We start from the raw sequence: 18,591 nt of genomic DNA, 5'->3' as shown, positions 1-18,591 counted from the left end.
AATGCCACTCCTGGGTATATATATCTGAAAAAAACAAAAATAATTCACAAAGATGCATGCACCCCAATGTTCATAGCAGTATTATTTACAATTGCCAAGATATGGAAGCAACCTAAGTGTCCATCAACAGATGAATGGATAAAGAAGATGTGGTATATGTATCCAATGGATTACTACTCAGCCTTAAAAAAAATGTTGCCATCTGCAGCAACATGGATGGACCTAGACATTATCATACTAAGTGAAGTAATTCAGGCAGAGAAAGACAAATACTGTATATCACTTATATGTGAAATCTAAGAAATACAAAAAAACCAATGAGTATAGCAAAAAAGAAGCAGACTTACAGATATAGAGAACTAGGGTCACCAGAGTGGGGGGAAGTGGGGAGGAGAAAGATAGAGGTAGAGGAAAGAGGTACAAACTACTATGTATAAAATAAATGAACTACAAGGAGATATTATACAACACAGGGAATATGCCAATATTTTAGAATAACTGTAAATGGAATATAACCTTATGTTGTACACCTGAAACTTATATAGTAGTGTACATCAACTATACCTCAAAAAAAAGTAAAGAAATGGAGAAAACCTTAAAAAAAAAAAAGTTAGTGCTTGTCTGTGATTACACTGCTCCAAAGGTTCATCTTGTTGAGTTGAGTGAATGCTCGACCACATAATGGATCAAAATTTCATAAAATCCTAGACAAAACTGTCTATTTTAAGACAATTGGGTAACAAATTTGTAAGACTGGATGGCATTATGTGTCACATTAAATTTAGTTTCATCATTTTGTAGACATTACTATTATTTCCAAAAAGAAGCATCGACTTTTGTTTTAATGTATCATCAGTCAGTACAGGGAGTTGAGGAAGAAGAAGTTATAGCTAAATGTTGTCAGTCCACTATAACAGTAACACCACTTCCTTCCTTTGGTCATCCTGGCGTCTGCCTGGGGACTCACCTTCCCCATGAAGTCTTTCTTGATTAAGCTTCCTTAGTCGTCGTCCTTTTGAGTTCTGTCAGCATGGACACATTCAGATGGAGATTCTCTCTCACCCATTGCTGTTTAGTGGTAGGGAGGCAGGCGGGTCTGTACTGTAGTCCCCCACCAGGTGAGGGGATCAGAAGGGCCCCTGCCTCCCTCTGTACCATCTGTACCCTGGAAAGCCACAGCTGGCAACAAACTAGACCGTCTATAAGTTCTGTATAGACTGAAATAGAGTATCAAGCCCTTCCAGGCATCTAAATTGTCTTGAAATGAATTTTTTTTCAAATAGTTAATACAGAGCAGATGATAGGGGTGAAAGAGAACTGAGACTTACTTTATTGTAATGAAAAACAATTCTGTTTGAACCCAATGGGGAAGGCACTGAGAAACCCTGCACGCAATAGCACCCCTTTGACCTCTGTGAGAACTCATTTTACACTCTATGTTGTCCTCGCTGCTTTGTGTGAGGACACGGCAACGTGATGCAGGGGAAAGGAACAGGGGCTGGAAAGTCAGGCAGACCTGGATGTGAATGCAGTATCTGCCATTTTCCGGCTGTGGTCTTCGGTTAAGTTACTTAACATTTCTCAGCATTAGTTTCTTTGTTTTTAAAATAAGTGCAATGAAACAAAACAAAACAAAGATAAAATAAGCACAATAAGGTTTGGATCTGGTCCTTGTGAGAATTATGTAAGGTAATTTATATAAAGCCTGTTGCCCACAGTGGGAGCTCAGGAACAGCCAGTGTCCTCTCCTTTTTAACAATCCCAGTCTCCCCACACATACAGATTGCTCAGGAGTTTATATTCCCAAAGTCAGAGGCAGGAAGGTTTGCAAAAGAGCAAGAAGAAAGAGTGGGAGAATTTTGTGATACTGTTAAATGAATGGTAGGAGCAAAGAGGCTACAATTTTTCTTAGTCTTCTTTTAGCATCCATGCTATAGCCACACCATCAAATGTGTCGTAACAGAGAGGAGCTCCACAGGAACAGGAACAGGAATAGGAACCTTCCTAGTCAGTCCTCCATCCCCAGGGCTCTCACAGTTTCTAGAACATAATAGGTACTCCGTTAATATTTGTTGAATGAATAAATTAATAAAATAGTCTTAAAACCTATAAATCTATAGAATTATTATTTAGAATCTGTTATAACAAATCAATAAAAGTACTGTTTCATAAATTTTTCTTTGAAAAAAAGGGCTTACTTTTGAACCCTCCTTTGTAATGGAATTCTCCATGTGTAATTAACTTAAAGATTATTCTTATGGTTCACAGATCAGTGATTACCACTTGGTTGTATGACAAATACCAGCCAAATTCGGTTGATACAGTTCATTTAAGGGATAAAAGTAGCTAATTAGTCTGGTGAGGGCCTAAGTGCTAACTGGTGTGATGGAAGAATCAGGAAGTCGATTATATAAATTAAGGGAATAGAATAGGAATCTTTAATTCTGTTGACTTCAATTCCACTTAAGTATAACTTCTAGGTAAGTAAGTAACCTAAAAGTTACCTGTGGCATAAAATTCACGTACAGTGGTATCTATAGTGAAAAGCCTGTTCCCTTGGTCACCCTGGGACCCCAGTCTCTTAGTTCTCCTTGGTTCCAGAGGCAATGGTTTCTTTGGGATACTTTCAGGGATATTTTTTGCATCAACAAGAATATAAGTCTTTGTGTACCCCTCTTTTTTATTCAAATTGTAGGCTATTTCACACTTGCTACATCTTATTTTTTTCCCCTTAATATATCTTGGATATTATTTTATATAAACAGATGAAACAAGATCTATCTCATTTTTCCCCCAGTGGCTGCAGAGCAATCCATTTATAGATGTAGCAGAATTATTTATTCACTCTTCTATTGATGGATATTTTGGTAGTTTTCATTCTTCCCTACTGCCATGCTGCAAGGAATATGTTTGTACCTACTTTTCTTGAAGTGAATGTATAATTTTAATCCCGACATGCTCTACTCCCAAAAACCTGATTTAAATTTCTGAAACACCTACAAAATCAAACCCCAAACTTCCACCCTTCTAGGAGAAAGAAATGGATATCGTGGCGTGACTTCAGCTTTCCCCTGTCAAGTTCAGAGAATTTTCACTTGCTGATAACTGACAGAAAAACTAGGCATCAGAACCCCTTAATCACTGGTTCCTAAAAACCTGAGAGAATAATTTCTATTAAATACTATAATAAAATAATTATATTTTGGGTATTATGATGATTTTTATGATGGCGTTTTACATCTGTACAGTATGCAGACCCTACCTTGCTTTTTACTTTTGACTTTTCAATACTGAAAACTGTTAATTTACTGTGAACTTTATTCTTTCAACAGTGTAGAAGAAAGTTTCAAGACTTTGTTTTGGTCAATATTTGGGTTGTCCGAAGTGACTTCTGTTGTGCTCAAATATGACCACAAATTCATAGAGAATATTGGATACGTTCTTTACGGAATATACAATGTAACTATGGTGGTCGTTTTACTCAACATGCTCATTGCTATGATTAATAGCTCATATCAAGAAATCGAGGTAAACCTGCTTTCTATCCATGGTGTCTGTCTTTGCTGTCTTGTTCTTTTATTTATTTTCTTTAAGTTAACATGTGCGATTTGGGGGGGTGGTGGGAGGTAATTTGTTTTATTTATTTATTTATTTATTTATTTATTTATTTATTTATTTATTTATTTATTTAATGGAGGTACTAGGGATTGAACCCAGGATCTCATGCATGCTAAGCAAGTACTCTACCACTGAGCTATACCTTACCCCCACCCCATTCTTGTTCTAATAGCACACCTACTTTTGTGCCCTGTGTGGATCTCCAGCTCACTTAAACAAAGTCTCTTATACCCAAGCAGGACCTGGAACTTTCTCTGTGTTTTCCATCTGAATTGATAGTAATACACCTTCCAGGATCTTCTAGGAGCACAGCAGGAATCCCCAGAAATTTACCATCAGTCTGGATTCTCTCAGTATATTGCTGAAGTTTTGCAATTAGTGGCTAGAAGCAGCATTGGCTGTAGGGAAATTATTCTCTCCTAGGTTAGCCAGCCAGCCTGGCAGAGGAATCACCAGACATCTGGCAAACATCGATGATATTCTTTATCCAGTGAGAATGTTTAGTATTCTAGAAATGGCACTGGGGAGGGTAGAGCTCAGTGGCAGAGTGCATGCTTAGCATGCATGAGGTCCTGGGTTCAATCCTCAGTGCCTCCATTAAAAAAAATTATAAATAAATAGATTAAACAAACAAACAAACAAGCAAACCTAATTACCTCCTTCCCCCTGCCAAAAAAAATTAAAGTCACTTTACTTTTTGCTTTAGATTGGACTTGGTATGGTACCTTTCTTCATCATCGTATATAAGTTTTTTTTTCCTTACATCCTCTGGTTTAGTGGTCTTTTTAGTCCTTTGATGTTTGTTGAGTCCACTGAGTTTCTGTCTGTGTTTTAGAAACACGTAAGACTGTGTTCCCAAAGCAAAGTTAGGTCCCAGACAAGAAAACGGTACGCTCTCTGAACACCTGCTTGGGTGTGGTAATGGCAGCCTGGGCGGTGTGAAGTGACTGAGCCAACTTCTTCCACCTGTGTACAGGCTCCTCTTCATTTCTTCTCCATCCTTCCTGCCAGCTAGAATGGTTATGCCCAGCACCAGGGGGCAGCACTGAGGATAAAAGCAGATACTAGGCAGGAATAGGCCACTGAGTGCCGTATGTGACATATGGCAGACACGGTAAGCAGCAAAGTGCAATTCATCTGAATGCTGCTCTTTTTCGTTTGCCCTTGGAGTATAACGTGCTGTATCCACAACCTGGCTCGGGTGGGTCTAGATGAGGAGGGAGGCTGGCTGGAACTATTGTTGAATATGCCACGTTAGAAGAGGGGGAAGGAAGGAGGGAGGAATTAATCTTTTCATCTTTCCTTGACCTGAATTTTTCTTGTGTTTTTGCTTCATTTTTGGACGGGTGACAGGAAATTCTGATTAAATTTCAGTGGATATAGACAGAAGCATATGGAAAAGAAAATTTTTAAATGAGTATCATAAAAGTGATACTGAGACTACTATGTAGGCCAATAGAGATTATATGCAGATAAATGTATATATGCCGCTTTTCTATTTCAAAAGCATAATTAAGGTTCATTGTAAGGCCCTACTGGAATCCATTACTAGAATATTGAGTTTTAAAAATCAGTTGTTATATGTTTTTCTATTTTTGTGACACAGGACGACAGTGATGTAGAATGGAAGTTTGCTCGTTCAAAACTTTGGTTATCTTATTTTGATGATGGAAAGACATTACCTCCACCCTTCAGTCTAGTTCCCAGCCCAAAGTCATTTGTTTATTTCATCATGCGGATCATTAACTTTTCCAAATGCAGAAGGAGAAGGCTGCAGAAGGATATAGAAATGGGAATGGGTAACTCAAAGTCCAGGGTAGGTATCAAAAACTTATTGAGACCTGAAGATAAATGTTTTGTCTTTCTCCTTGTCTTTTGATGTTTGTTCAATAATTTTTGTATGTGAACTTAGAAGATGTTGAAAGTAACTGTCCATTCCATAGTCTTTCATAGACTAATACTTAATGTATTCATAGTGAAGTCACTTAGTCTATGCCTTGCTTTTGGTCAGAATCTCATGTAAACTACCAAATTAAAAACACACTAACAAAAAAACTTCTCTAACTTGTTAAAAGTAAACAGAAAAGTTATTGTTAGAAAACATTTTGTTTTTTGTGTGTGTTCCATGCTTCTCAACAGTTATTCCAAAGTTAAATAGTTCTAACCTCACATTTTCCTCTTGGTTGTATGTGTAGTTCACTACCACCTTATTCTTCTCATTTGTAGAAACCCTTTACTGGGCTAAATAATCTGTTTTGCTCTAATATCATAACATTGATACAGGCTTAAGAGCATCCTCAAATATTAACTATAAATACCCCCTTTTATAAATAACCCAGAATGGTTTGTTCTTGAGTTGTCCTGGTTGAGTCATGCCTAGATTTTAACAAAGATGAGTTTCAGGCTAGCACTTTATTATCATGAACTTAATTTTCAGAGATAGAATTGGCATAGGAGACAGAAGGATACAGACAGAACCTCAAATAACAGGGAGTGAGGCAGATAGGAGCAAGTGTGTGGGTTAAAATATAATTTTTGCCTAAGGTTGTGAAAATGGTCTGTAGCTGTAATAGCCTGGGAGCCCACAAGATAGTGATTTTACCTCCATAAAGTGCATTTTTTTTTCTCATTTGAAGCTTGGGGGAAAAAACTAAATTAATGCAATTTATTTTCTCACCTTTTAAAGGAGATGTGCCTCTCCGAGATTTGTAATACCTTGGCACCTTTAAGAAGGTGGCCTTTTAAACCTTCTTTGACCTGGATGTGGACTCTTCAGGCTATTAGGTTGCAAGACGGTGACTGGCTGTGACATCCCATGATTTCAAATAATACTTCACTGTATACAGCAAGCGAGAAGCAGTAATGGAAGGAAGAGAGTTGCCATTAGACCTGCATTTAAATTCTGGCTTAAGGCTTAGTAGAAAGTGACATGGATAAATCACTTTATCCATGAAAGAGAGAAAACTTCGTAGGGTTCTCGTGAGGATGGTATGAGATGCACAAAATTCCAGCCTCAACAAATATCAGTGCCCTTCCTCATTCACAGTTTACAGAGTGCTTTGCTGTACATTTGAACCTCATGAAACACTGTGAGGTAGGTATTACTATTATTCCATTTCATAGATAAGACATCTGAAGCTATTAAAAATAACTCACTTAGGCAAGGTCACAGGAGCTGGCCAGCATGGGGTAGGTGTGGAATTTGCCTTTTCCAGCATCAGATGCCCAGCTCTTCCTGCTGCACCTGGCTGCCTCCTGCTCAGGCAGGGCAGCTCTGGCTTGGTTGCTGCCCCACCTCCTCCCCACCGGCTGCGCTGTACCTTCAGCTTCATCTTCGCGGGTCTCTTAAGGGGCTGGGCTCTAACTGCCAGCCCTGGTAACTCCTGCTACTGCCGGGATGGACTTGGTTTTGAAGGTGCCTTGTTTCTCTAAGGATTGACTCATTCTCTAAGGCTTTATTATTGAAAGAGGAAGCTGTTCAAGCATGGGAACTCACTGCTTCTGCATTTCACACCTTAAAGTTTTCTCTCTGGAGGCAACTGATTTCACTGACTTCTGACCTCATTCCTGATCTTGTCGTAGTGTAGGAGGGGAAACACTATCCCTTTAAGAAGAGCACAGTAGACGCTAGGTAGATGTGGCTACCTAGACCACTGTTTAAAAATAAAACAAGCTTGCTCACAAGGATGTGAGGGGAGCCGCCGATGTGCTCCGTTAGGGAGCCCTCTCCTGTCCCTGCCCGCCTCGTACCACTGGCAGGAAGAAGCGCTTTCCTCAGAGAGCTTGCCGAAAACAGAAGGAAGGATCTTTCAGAAGCCCTGCTCCTTGGCTTCCCTGTCTCCCCATCTCTGGTTAAAAACTGTCATTTTGATTTTATTTTTTAAATTGTGCACGGAGCTGTTATTATTGCTTTAATCTTATATTCAAAGATATTCTCTGTGTACTGAATTTAGTAAAACTTTGGAGAAATTATGTTTCTGTTTTTCCTTTTTAGAAGTCAGGAAGGAGCCTCATGAAATCAAACGTATACAGCTAACCTCAGTCAGCAGTCAGATACTGACCTCCCGTGGCAGACAGGAGAATTGGCTTTGTCAGTCAAGGTTGTCTCCTGCCACGATTAAGAGGACAAAATCAGGAGGATCATTGCCTAGCAGTGCCACTTCCTCCCTCCCTAGCATCCCTCCCCTTCCTTATGGTGGGAAGGCAGGTAGTGGGGTGAATGCATGTTTTTGGATAAAGGGCCCTGCCTTAATCACACCTTCCAGGTAGCAGCTTACCTACAAAAGAAGCAGGCCCTGCTCACAAACGGGAAGGGCAGACAGGAACAATGGTCTCTTTCTTTCTATTCCTACTCACTCGAAAGTTAAACCTTAAAAAGAAAAAGAGAAAGAAAAAGAAAACCAGAATTCTCTAGCCCAGTTCTCTCCAGAGCAGTGAGCCTGTCAGAGTATAAGGCCAAGATGCTTAGGAAGATGCATCACTTTGGCTCATATTTTGGGGTTATAAAAAACCAAATGCTACCATCGGAACTTGTAATGCATTTCTGTTTAAGTGCATGTGAGGAACACAGGCTCAGGAGTAGACAGAGTTGCTTCTGCACAACTTCTTCTAGGTGCTGTGAATACATTTTGATAAACTATGCAAGGACCCCCAGGAGCAATTATGTTTAACCCGAGCCAACTTTTAAAAATGTGTTTTCAGTTAAACAGTTCTGTGGCAGTTCATCTTGCCAACATTTTGATAAACGTCAGCATGTTGCCCACATTAACTTTTACCTTTGGAAATATACGAGGTCACTTGTAAAACTCAGCGTCCACAGAATGTTCCTTAGGAATGTTGACTCCACAAATGTTGTCGAGGCGAATAAAGTAGATTATAGTTATGCTTTCCATATAAATGTATTCTAATTTACTAGGTTAATTGTATTTTTTCCTAGTTAAACCTCTTCACTCAGTCTAACTCAAGAGTTTTTGAATCACACAGTTTTAACAGCATTCTCAATCAGCCAACACGTTATCAGGTAAGCATTCATTAGACATATCTCTTATCTGTGTGTAGTTCCACATATGTCTCTGTGTTTGTGTGTGTGTGTGAATAGTGAGTAGAATTATATTCTTCAGATGTGCTATGAGGACAGAATAGAACAGAGAAAATAGTATGTTAGGTGGAGGGCACTTTAGAAATCAGAGTCCAAGTTCTCTCTCTTTTCTTTTTTTTTTTTTTTTTTTGGTTGCGGAAGAAGAGTGCTTTGTGATATTGAAAGCAAAGTGTTGCCACAATTTCCAAAGAACACTTTCACATACCTTGAGCAGAAAGCACTGGGAGATTTGGTACATTAGGAAAATAATGGTCTCACAGTATAAAAAGCTGGTACATTTATTTCTCCAGATAGTCTATTTTCCAAGTGAAATCCTAGGCTTTACTTTTGCATCAGTACTACTTTCAAATATCTGTTGCATTTTGATATTGGATGTGACATTTCAACACTATTTTCCAACTCAGAAGAGGGTATAGTCCTTCCCATCTGGTTGTTCATTTTGACTACCAAATCTTTAGATTTCTGACGCAGTACAGGACCACAAAAATGAGGATCAAGGAATTTATAATGTATGGTAATATCAATTGGCATAGTCCTCTTCATACAATTTTCTTGGAAGCAGCACATTCTGCAAAATTGCTTAGCACACTGATTGTCAAAGCCTTACTTTTTAATGGTTATATTATATTCCATTATATGGTTGTATTTAATCTATCAGCCTTCTATTGATGGCAATAGAGGATATTGCCAATATTTAGCTATTACAAGTAATACTGCAGTAAGTAACCTTGTATACATGACATTTGAAATGTGCAGATCTATAGAATTGTCTGGTTAAAGTATATGTGCATTTTAATTTTTCAACTATCATCAAACTGATTTTGATGGAGCTTGTACCAATTTATAATCTTACGATAAATGTACTAGAGTGCCCATTTCCTCCTTAATTTAGCACTAGTATGTTACCAAAGGTTTTTATCTTGGCCAAATTGTTAGGTGAAAATGGTATCACAGTGTAGTTTTACTCTGCATTCTTTGTAATGAGTGAACTTGACCCTTTTTTATGTTTAGTGTTCTATATGCTTAATACCATATATATTTAATTTTCTTGATGGGCTCTTTGTTATAAATTAGGAGTAATTCTTTTAAGAATTAAAAACTGTTTTAAGAAAATCAGCCCTTTGCCTGTGGTGTAAATTGAGAAATTTTCCCCCAGTTTGTTGCATATCTTTTTAATATTTATGGGTGTTTTTCCCCCACCTTTTAAAAAATTTTGTGTAGTAAACTTTACAAATTTTTATGGCTTCAGATTTTGTGTTCTATTTTGAAAGCTCATCTCCCATACAAGGATATTTAAGAAAATTTTTACCCATATTTTTCTTGGTATTTTCATGGTTTCACTTTTTACATGATAATATTTGATCCATATAGAATATATTTTGATGCAACATGTGGATGGAGATCCAGTTTTTTTTTTCAGATAATTACACAGCTGGTTGTGTTGAAGAATGTATCTTTTCTACTGATTTGAAATACCACCTTTATTGTTACTAATTAATATGTCTACTTAGGTATATTTCTTGGCTCTAGGTTTATTTCTCTGTGCTATATAACCAAATTCTTACAGTTTAAAACACAATCAAACAAAATACACAGACACACATACATACGTCCTTTCTTCAAGATTCTTATTTTGCATAGTTTTCCTGGTTATTCTTCCTTTTTTATTTTTCTGTATTAACTTTAGCATCAGCCTGTCTAGTTTGCAAAATATTGTTGGTATTTTTTATTGTGATTGTGTTCACTTAAGTAGAATTGACGTTTTTACAATGTTGTGTCTTCCTTTTCAAGAACATAATGTACCTTTCCATTTGTTCAGATCTTCATTTGTGTATTCAGTATCATTTTAAGGTAGTCCTCAGAGTGTGCGTATTAGTTAGGATTAAGTTTGGTGCAAATCACACAGTATCACCGAATACCAACCACCAAGTAGCTGGAAGAACATAGAAATATGTTCCTCTCTTTTTTTCAAGAATTCAGGAGGTAGTCATTCCATTGATGTGGTATCTCCCAGTGTTGGGGCCCCAGGCTGTTTCTATCATACTGCTCTGTCATGATTGCATTTCATTCTGACATGATCTCATGATCCAAGAAAGTTACTGGGGCTCTTCTGCTATTACTTCTGCATTACAAAATACAATCAGAAGGTGATAGGGAAGGAAGATGCCTCCTTCCTGTAAGGAACTTCTGTCAAGTTACACAAACGACTCATCTGCAATGGAGGCTGGGAAATCAGTCTTAATTCTTAGTGGCCATGTGCTGAGCTAAGAAGCCAGGGAAGAGAATTGGCAGGCTCTAGTGAAGTGGATTATATTATTTGTCTGGTGCTTTGCACATACTTATATCTATGTTATTTCATTTATAAGTTTCACATTTTATCTTTTGACCCTCCAGCTCTATAATATGAAAAAAAATCAATGTGTTTATTTTATCTTTCACCATTTCCCCCTTCTCTTACCAGGTTTTGCTAGTTAAATCATTAGAACTTTGAGGTGGGGACAAAGGACAAAACACACAAACAAAAAAGACAAAAACCTTTCCTCTACCTATTAGGTTCAGTCCCTGAGGCCTGTGAATTAAACTGACAAAAGATAGATTAACAGGAGAAAAACAGTTTATTTACGCATGCAAAGTACAAACACCCGTGAGAGAACTTGGTGATGAGTAACTCAAAGGGGTAGTTAGAATTTGGGGCTTATATACCATCCTAAAAAGGGGGATTAATTTCTGGAGAAGTGACAAGACAAAGGAAAAGAGATTTGGGCTCTTAGGGGTGGTAAATTGTGGGAAGGTGAATATATGGGAGATTATTGTTACTGTAGAAATGTCATGCAACTCTGTGCCAACTTTCTGTGTCCAGTGATGACGGTAGTTTTTCTTCCCTTAGGAAATGGGAGAGGGAAAGGGGAGGACCTTCACAAAGGGAAGTTTATGTCCTGCTTTTAGGCAGATGGGAGGAAGGCAGTGAGCTCTTTCCACGTTTTCTGCTTCTGAATTGACTTTAGGTCAAAATAATCCTATGTCCAAGTGATGTATTTTGGGGTGGCGTTTTCTGATCCCCTTCACTACCTTGTCAGGATTATAACCCACATTTGTTTGGTTTTAATCCCACAGTTAAACAGAGTCAGTACTCACCACCAGTCTTTTTGACATAAGTTTCCATTAATCTCTTTGTCAGCTAAAGTTTGTCTTCCTCTAGTTCCTTCAAAAAGAGTTTCTGGGAACCATGTTATCTGAGTTATGTAATGCTCTAAATTGCTTTCTATTTTCTGTATATCTGTGTGGACTAGCTGTAAAATTCTTACATGTGACTTTATTTTCTTAATGTATTGGTAAACATTACTCCACTGTTCCTACGATGGAACATTGAAAAGTTTGAGGCCAGCCTGATTGGTTTTCTTACATAGTTGACCCGAGATTTTGAATTGAATGCTCAAATTTTCTTCGTTTATCTTTTAAATCCAGTAACTTGCTACTAATTGTTCTACTTGTACGTGAGTCTGTATGAATTTTTCCTGGCACAGAGTATAGCCTTTCAATCTGCCAAGTCTTCTTTTATTTCTGAATAATTTCCTTGAACTGTATCTTGAAATATTTTTTTATGTTCCATTCTACTGAGTCTCTTCCTCCAAGATACCAATTAGATGCCAACTGAATCTTCTTTGCCTGTCTTCCACAGCTACCATTTTTTCTCTATGCCCTTTGAATTTTTCATCCATTTCTCCCTTTTGGGTCCTTTTTTCTTTTCCTATATTTTATTCCTGTCTATCTTCACATGTGCTGCTTCAAAAATATCTTTCATTTCTGTGGTGATTTTGTGTCTTTTCTTCCTCCTCTTATTGAGGTTTTCCAACTTATATATCACTTCCTTCTTTGGCTCATTATATTTCCCCTGACCTCTTTGTGCTCGTATTTTAAAGACATGACTGCCTCATCATATTTTTGAATTATGATTCGATAGATTATGTTTCAATAGTGGCATTATGTCTTTTGATCTTTAACATTTTTCTGGTGAGTGTTTATTATTTGCTGTTTGTTTTATCCATCTTTCTTGGACTAGCTTAGTATAGATTTCTGTAGATTCCTTACTGACTGTTACTTGGTTTTGAATGAAGTAAGTTTTCCTCAGACCAGCTACTTTCAGGAGGTTGGAGAGGGGTCAGAGAATTCCAGGGCCACGTTCCAGGCTGAGGAATTTGCCTTTGGGCCCAGGGTGCTGCCTGTGGGTTCAGTTTATTCTTTATTTCCCTCGTCAACCATAGCACTGTGGTACTTTGCACAAGGCAGACTCTCCCTCTCCACCTCACTGACAAAGCGCTTCTGGCAAATAGGGCTTCTCTTTATCATTTCTCCTGCAGTTCTGGATTCTAAGCTTCCGTAGACTTTGTATCAAAAGGTCAAGGGATGTTCTCAGCCATGAATGTCTGCTTTTGGCTTTTCCCCACACCTTCATTTGACCTTTTCATCTAACCTTTCTAAAAAAGAACATGGATTCCTCTAAGTCTCATTAAAGAAGGAGTTAGTGTTTCTGCTTCCTATACTCCTTGATGCTTTTAAGTGATTTAGAAGAAGTGGAGGAACTTCTAAGTTTACTGTTAAATTGAAAATTGCTATATTTCTACATGAGATGATCCTTGCTAAATGCCCAGAGACTCCAGAATCCTGTACATTTCATATTTTCTAAGCAGAATTCCCTGCGCCTGTGGTATAATCTTCTGTGGCTCCCCAAAAGTGAGAGTAGAAAAAGAGAAACTGAGGCTGAAAGTCTCAATCAGCTATGTACACATCAGTCAAACTTCATATAAATGCCTTGATTATATTTAAATAAAATCTCTTTGTTATGAACTCCATGAGTGATAATAATTGGTTTATTTGTTATGGATTTTTGTTTCATGCAGTGTGACTATAATATACAACTTACCTTAAAGAAATTCCAGATCTTAATCTGCTAAATGGGGATTTTTCCTTCAAAAGGGTGACCTTTGGGATACACTAGTTCTAGTGATTCTACCACAGCTCAGAACATTTTTGGAATAATCATACTTTTATGATTAGTTTATGAGACACACCAAAGTGCTTTATTATTTTCTCACTACTGAACTTAGCTAATTATTCACCTTATTAACAAGACTCAGTGCTATCTGACTTCACATTTTTTTCAAAAATAGTCACATCCGCCTTGAAAGAAAATGTGGCCATCACCAATCAGGTCATCACCTTACATGTTTTCCATTTAGATGAGTATTTCCTCTTCAAAACAATTACTTCAAAGACAGAGATTCAAATGTGCCTCAAAGGGCAACAAAGAAAAAGTTTCAAAATGCTTTGATCAATGGCATTATTGTTTATATTAATATTATTAATAGCATGCCAAGGCAATTTTTTTTAATGTATGTACAGAATTTTTGGTAAACAGGGATGATTTTTCTGGAGAACATAAAGACTTGGAGATAGCCATGATTGAATTCTGCTCATGAATACCTGGGTTAATTCAAGTTAAAGTACCAAGACATGCTGAGTCCTGAAGAAATGGGAATATAGTGTAAGACTCCACGAAAGATGGGCTGAGGGTTCTTGGGGCTTTTGTCTCTCCGCTTTCTGGTGTGGCAGTTCTGCTTTAATAGCCTTCTTCGGCTTGAGAAGACCTTTGGCCCATATGGTCTCTGATCCAACCCATGCAGGCCTGGTTTTACTGGAAGCACATGGCCCTAAAGGAGGCAACAGGAGGCATTCACATGAAGCTTCGTGGCACAGTCAGGATATCCTCTATTGATAGACATCTGTGAAGCTTCATGTGAATGCCTCCTATTGCCTCCTCTATTATGCATGGTCCCAGGTTATAGGAACACAAAGATATAGTCCTTGGCTTTAAGGATCTGTTCCCTGGAGTGGAAGGGCAACATTGAGGTGGAGAAGAAGGGAAGGGGAAAAAAAAAGTAGGTGAACATTCATACAACCCTCAGATGTGGCTGTCTGGTACAGGTGAGATGTACTGAACCAAACTTGGGCCCACTCGCCCGTACGCAAGGCCCATCTACTGACACCAGTGGTGAAGGGAAGTGCAGGGTTTACTGTAAAGGAGCCAATAGAAGGAGGACTAGTGGCTCATGCCCTAAAACCTCGAATTCTCCAAAGGGTTTCAGGAAAGCATTTTTAAAGGCCAGGTGACAGAGGGGCATCCCAGCGTATGCGATCAGCTGTGCACAAATCTCTGATTGGCTGATGGAGATCCTTTGGCTCCAGTGCGTCTCGGGGCTATGTGCTCACAATCATCAAGTAGTTAATTTCTTCCATTTGGTGGTGGTTTTACCATTTGAAAAACTCAGGAAATGTGCATCAGTTACAGTTACCTAGGCACATCAGTCAGAGAGGAGCTAAAGCAGAGGACGTGGGGGAGGGGTCTGTCCCAGGAAGGCCCTATAGGGTCTTGATCAGTTCCAGGAACCCAGGGGAACCCAGAGAAGGGAACTATTTGAAAACTGATCAAGTAGAAGAAGCAAATTTATTCTCTCTCCAAAGAACAGAACTTGGACAAGTAGTTAGAAAGTACAGTGAAGCAGATTTTGGCTCAATACAAAGGAATTTTTTAACAGCTACAGTTGTCCAAAAATAGAATTAACCAGCTGTCTGGAAAGAGTAGCAGGGTCTGAATCACAGATGTTTTCAGAGGCTGTGCCATGGTAATCCATCCGGGTGTGTCACAATGAGTGGTATGAAAAAATGAAAAACACAAGATTTCCAAGGACCCTTCCCTCTCTAACATTCTACTCGCTGCTTCCGAGTTCTTTATGTTTGTCTAAATCAGTCTCATTACCTTATATTCATACTTTATAGATTGCTGAAATTCATATTATAGAACCTACTGATGTCAGTTAAATTTGGCTTCTCTGTAGGCACAAGCGAGAAAATGAATGTAAGAGTGCCTGAGAATGTACTTAATAGTTGTTAGTTGAATTTGAATCAATAAAAAATAATTAAGTGAAAAGACAAGTTTTGTGGCCTTTCGGGAAGGAAGGGCAAACCCAGATATCCAACCACCAAAATCTCATTCCTCCTCCCAGTCTTAATGGAGGGCTGAGAAATGAACTTGGATTTCTTTGCAAGAGGAAATGTTCGAGGTCACTACTACCAAGCTGTCCATACCTTGGACAGAAAATATCCATAGTCCACTCCACAAAGTTACAACATCTTCCTTAAAGAGTGACTTACATGCTCATACCAAGAAATATGGATAATTCCTGGAGGTTTGTGGAATGTGGAAGTTAATCTATAGACTTCTATTGTGTTAGCAATTTAACCAAGAGGGAAAGATGATTCGGTTATAGATCAGTTTAATTTGGGGTACTGGGTTTGATTAAAGAATCCGTTGGAAATTTAGGTGAAATAATATTTTAAATGATAATTACTGCATACAAGTTTCATGATCCTTGACTGTAGTATCACCATTATTAAGATTGGCTAATCAAGAATTGCTTTATAAAAGAAGCATAAGTTATAATAAAAAATAATAGTTATATTAATTGAGCAGCTTCTATGTAATCTACCTGTATTGTCTTTTACAAGATTGATTCTAACATTTCCACTATACAGATTAAGTCACCAAGATTCCACAGCTTACAAGTAATGGAGTCATAACTCAAATCCAGGTAATCTGTCCTTGCAGCCTGCTTTCTTAACCTCTACATAGTACTAACTTGGGTTCACCAGACAAGCTGCCTGAAAGAATGGAAAGGCTAACTTTTCCCCCTTCTTTGAGCTGAACATCATTTTGGAATTCATACCAATTATCTTTCCAATGTGAACTGAGGGATGGACTATTACCACGTAGTGTCATGTGTGGGGAAACTGATTTGTCCAATAGCAGGTGTCTTCTTGCCTTTTACAGGGACTCAAACTTGGTGCAGTGGTTGATAAAAATATTTAAGCTGTAAATATTAAGGGAAACATTTTTGTGGGATACATGGAAAGCTTAAAACACATTAAATTTTGAAGGGAAAAAAATTAAGCCTGTAACCATAATTTTTTCCCTGCAGGTTAAAGATGAAATGGAGATGAATATATTTTCCTGGTTTCCCTTCACTGAGGGAATTTAATCTGAGTAGCTTTGTTCAGGATGTTTCTAGGGAACTTGAACACTGTATGAATGTTTAAAATATTTTAGTTTCTTGTTATCATCCCTTCTGGCAGTAAATGCCAGTTTTCATAGACTTTCTAAGTGCAGTTTTGGATAACGTTACATAAATATTTTATTATACTTGAGAATGCGGGTAGCAATATCTTAATCTTCAAACTTTATTTTTATATATAATACTAACAAGAGCTAATCTTTTCTAAGCAGGAACTATGCTTTTACGTGCATTTAATTATTTAATCTGCAGAACTTATGAGTTGAATTTTGTTACCCCGCATTTTGTAGATGAGGAAATGGATGTTCAAAGAGTTTAAACACCTTAAGTTCACCCAGCAGGTAATTAAAAGCCTGCATTCAAATTCAAGATTTTTGTCTCCAAAACCATTCTGACTCACTTTAATTTTTAAGAGGTTTTCTTATCTTTTGTAGAGATACGATTTCTAAATAATGCACTTCTGAATGGTACTAAATAAGACCCTTTTAAGCCCTGAGTTATTCTCAGTTTCTTTACAAGCTACAGTTTTTACAACTTTGTAAAAGTGAAAAACGTTTGTCTCTTTGTCATGACTGAAGGACTATTATCGGTACTGAAGATGGAATGAATGCCCCGGCCAGGGAGGCACATCAGTTTGCTAGGCAGCATTAAAAGCCTATTTATTAGAGCATTTTAATTGCTTTTATTTTGTTATGTTTTAAATTTTAATTGTGAACTATTTCAAACACGGAGAGGTATCACAAAATAATCCTGTTAGACATCTATGCCACTACCATCTTAATTTAATGAATATTAACATTTTGCCATATTCTTTTTGGACTTTTTTATAAGAAAAATTTGATACAACTAAAATACCTCTACCCTATTACATTACCTTTCATCCCTCCCTAGTGATCTTCCCTACTTTGAAGTTCATGTGTGTTTTTCCCATGCAAACTTTTATATATTTAATACTTACATAAGTATATTCATACCATTAGGTGCTAGTTTTATGTTTTGGGAATATGCATAAATAAATATTACATATTCTGCTTTTTTCACTTATCTTTATATTTTTGAGAATTATCTGTATTGATACACATATGTCTTGTTCTTCATTCTAACTGTTGTATAATATCCCATTGTATGAATAAATGATTTTTGTTCATTCATTCGTCTGTTGATGAATATTTAGCTTATTTTCCATTTTTGACAATTATAAATAATGCTGTAATGAACTCTTAGTAAATGTCTCCTTTTGCACATTTGTAAGAGCTTTTCTGGGTTGTATACCTGGGAGTGGTTCTATCAATTTCTGTTTCCGATAACAGGGTACAAGAGTTTCCCAGTGTTCCCACAAGCACTTGATATTATCAGATTTTTTTAAAAGAACACTATGAACTCATCTACAAAACAGAAACAGATCCTCAGACTTAGTAAACAATCTTAAGGTTATGGGGTAAAGGGAGTGGGAGGGGATAAATTTGGGAGTTTGAGATTTACGAATGTTAACCACTATATATAAAAATAGATTTTAAAAAATAAATAAAATTTAGCCAACTACAAAACAATTTCCCTCTATGCTTTTAAAAATGTCAGCATCTTATAAGACAAGGAAAGGCCAAGGAGCTGTTCCAGATTAAAGGAGACTAATGATACAGGATATGTAAAAGCAACATGTGATCCTTGACTGGGGAAATGAGACAGAACATGGACTATGTATTAAACGATTTACCTCATGTTAATTTTTATAAAGTTTGATCATTGTAG

The 18,591-nt window shown here is 37.5% G+C and overlaps 1 protein-coding gene across 5 annotated transcripts in view; it reads left to right on the top strand.

The window, feature by feature from the left end:
• TRPC3 (transient receptor potential cation channel subfamily C member 3) overlaps positions 1-18,591 on the top strand; it is a 70,328-nt gene that overhangs the window by 43,091 nt on the left and 8,646 nt on the right. For 2 of the 5 annotated variants that reach the window (XM_032462806.1, XM_032462815.1), the window contains exons 8-11: positions 3,333-3,528; positions 5,225-5,434; positions 6,665-6,712; positions 8,555-8,638. In XM_032462806.1, the coding sequence (XP_032318697.1) occupies positions 3,333-3,528; positions 5,225-5,434; positions 6,665-6,712; positions 8,555-8,638 (538 nt within the window). Of the gene's footprint in view, positions 1-3,332; positions 3,529-5,224; positions 5,435-6,304; positions 6,634-6,664; positions 6,713-8,554; positions 8,639-18,591 lie in introns of those variants that run through there. The other 3 variants (XM_032462811.1, XM_032462828.1, XM_032462820.1) reach the window with 3 other exon arrangements.

The sequence above is a fragment of the Camelus ferus genome, chromosome 2, assembly GCF_009834535.1.
Source record: "Camelus ferus isolate YT-003-E chromosome 2, BCGSAC_Cfer_1.0, whole genome shotgun sequence".
In the NCBI taxonomy this organism is placed as follows: domain Eukaryota; kingdom Metazoa; phylum Chordata; class Mammalia; order Artiodactyla; family Camelidae; genus Camelus; species Camelus ferus.
The sequence above is the reverse complement of the archived record's forward strand: the minus strand, read 5'-3'. Positions and strand labels throughout refer to the sequence as shown.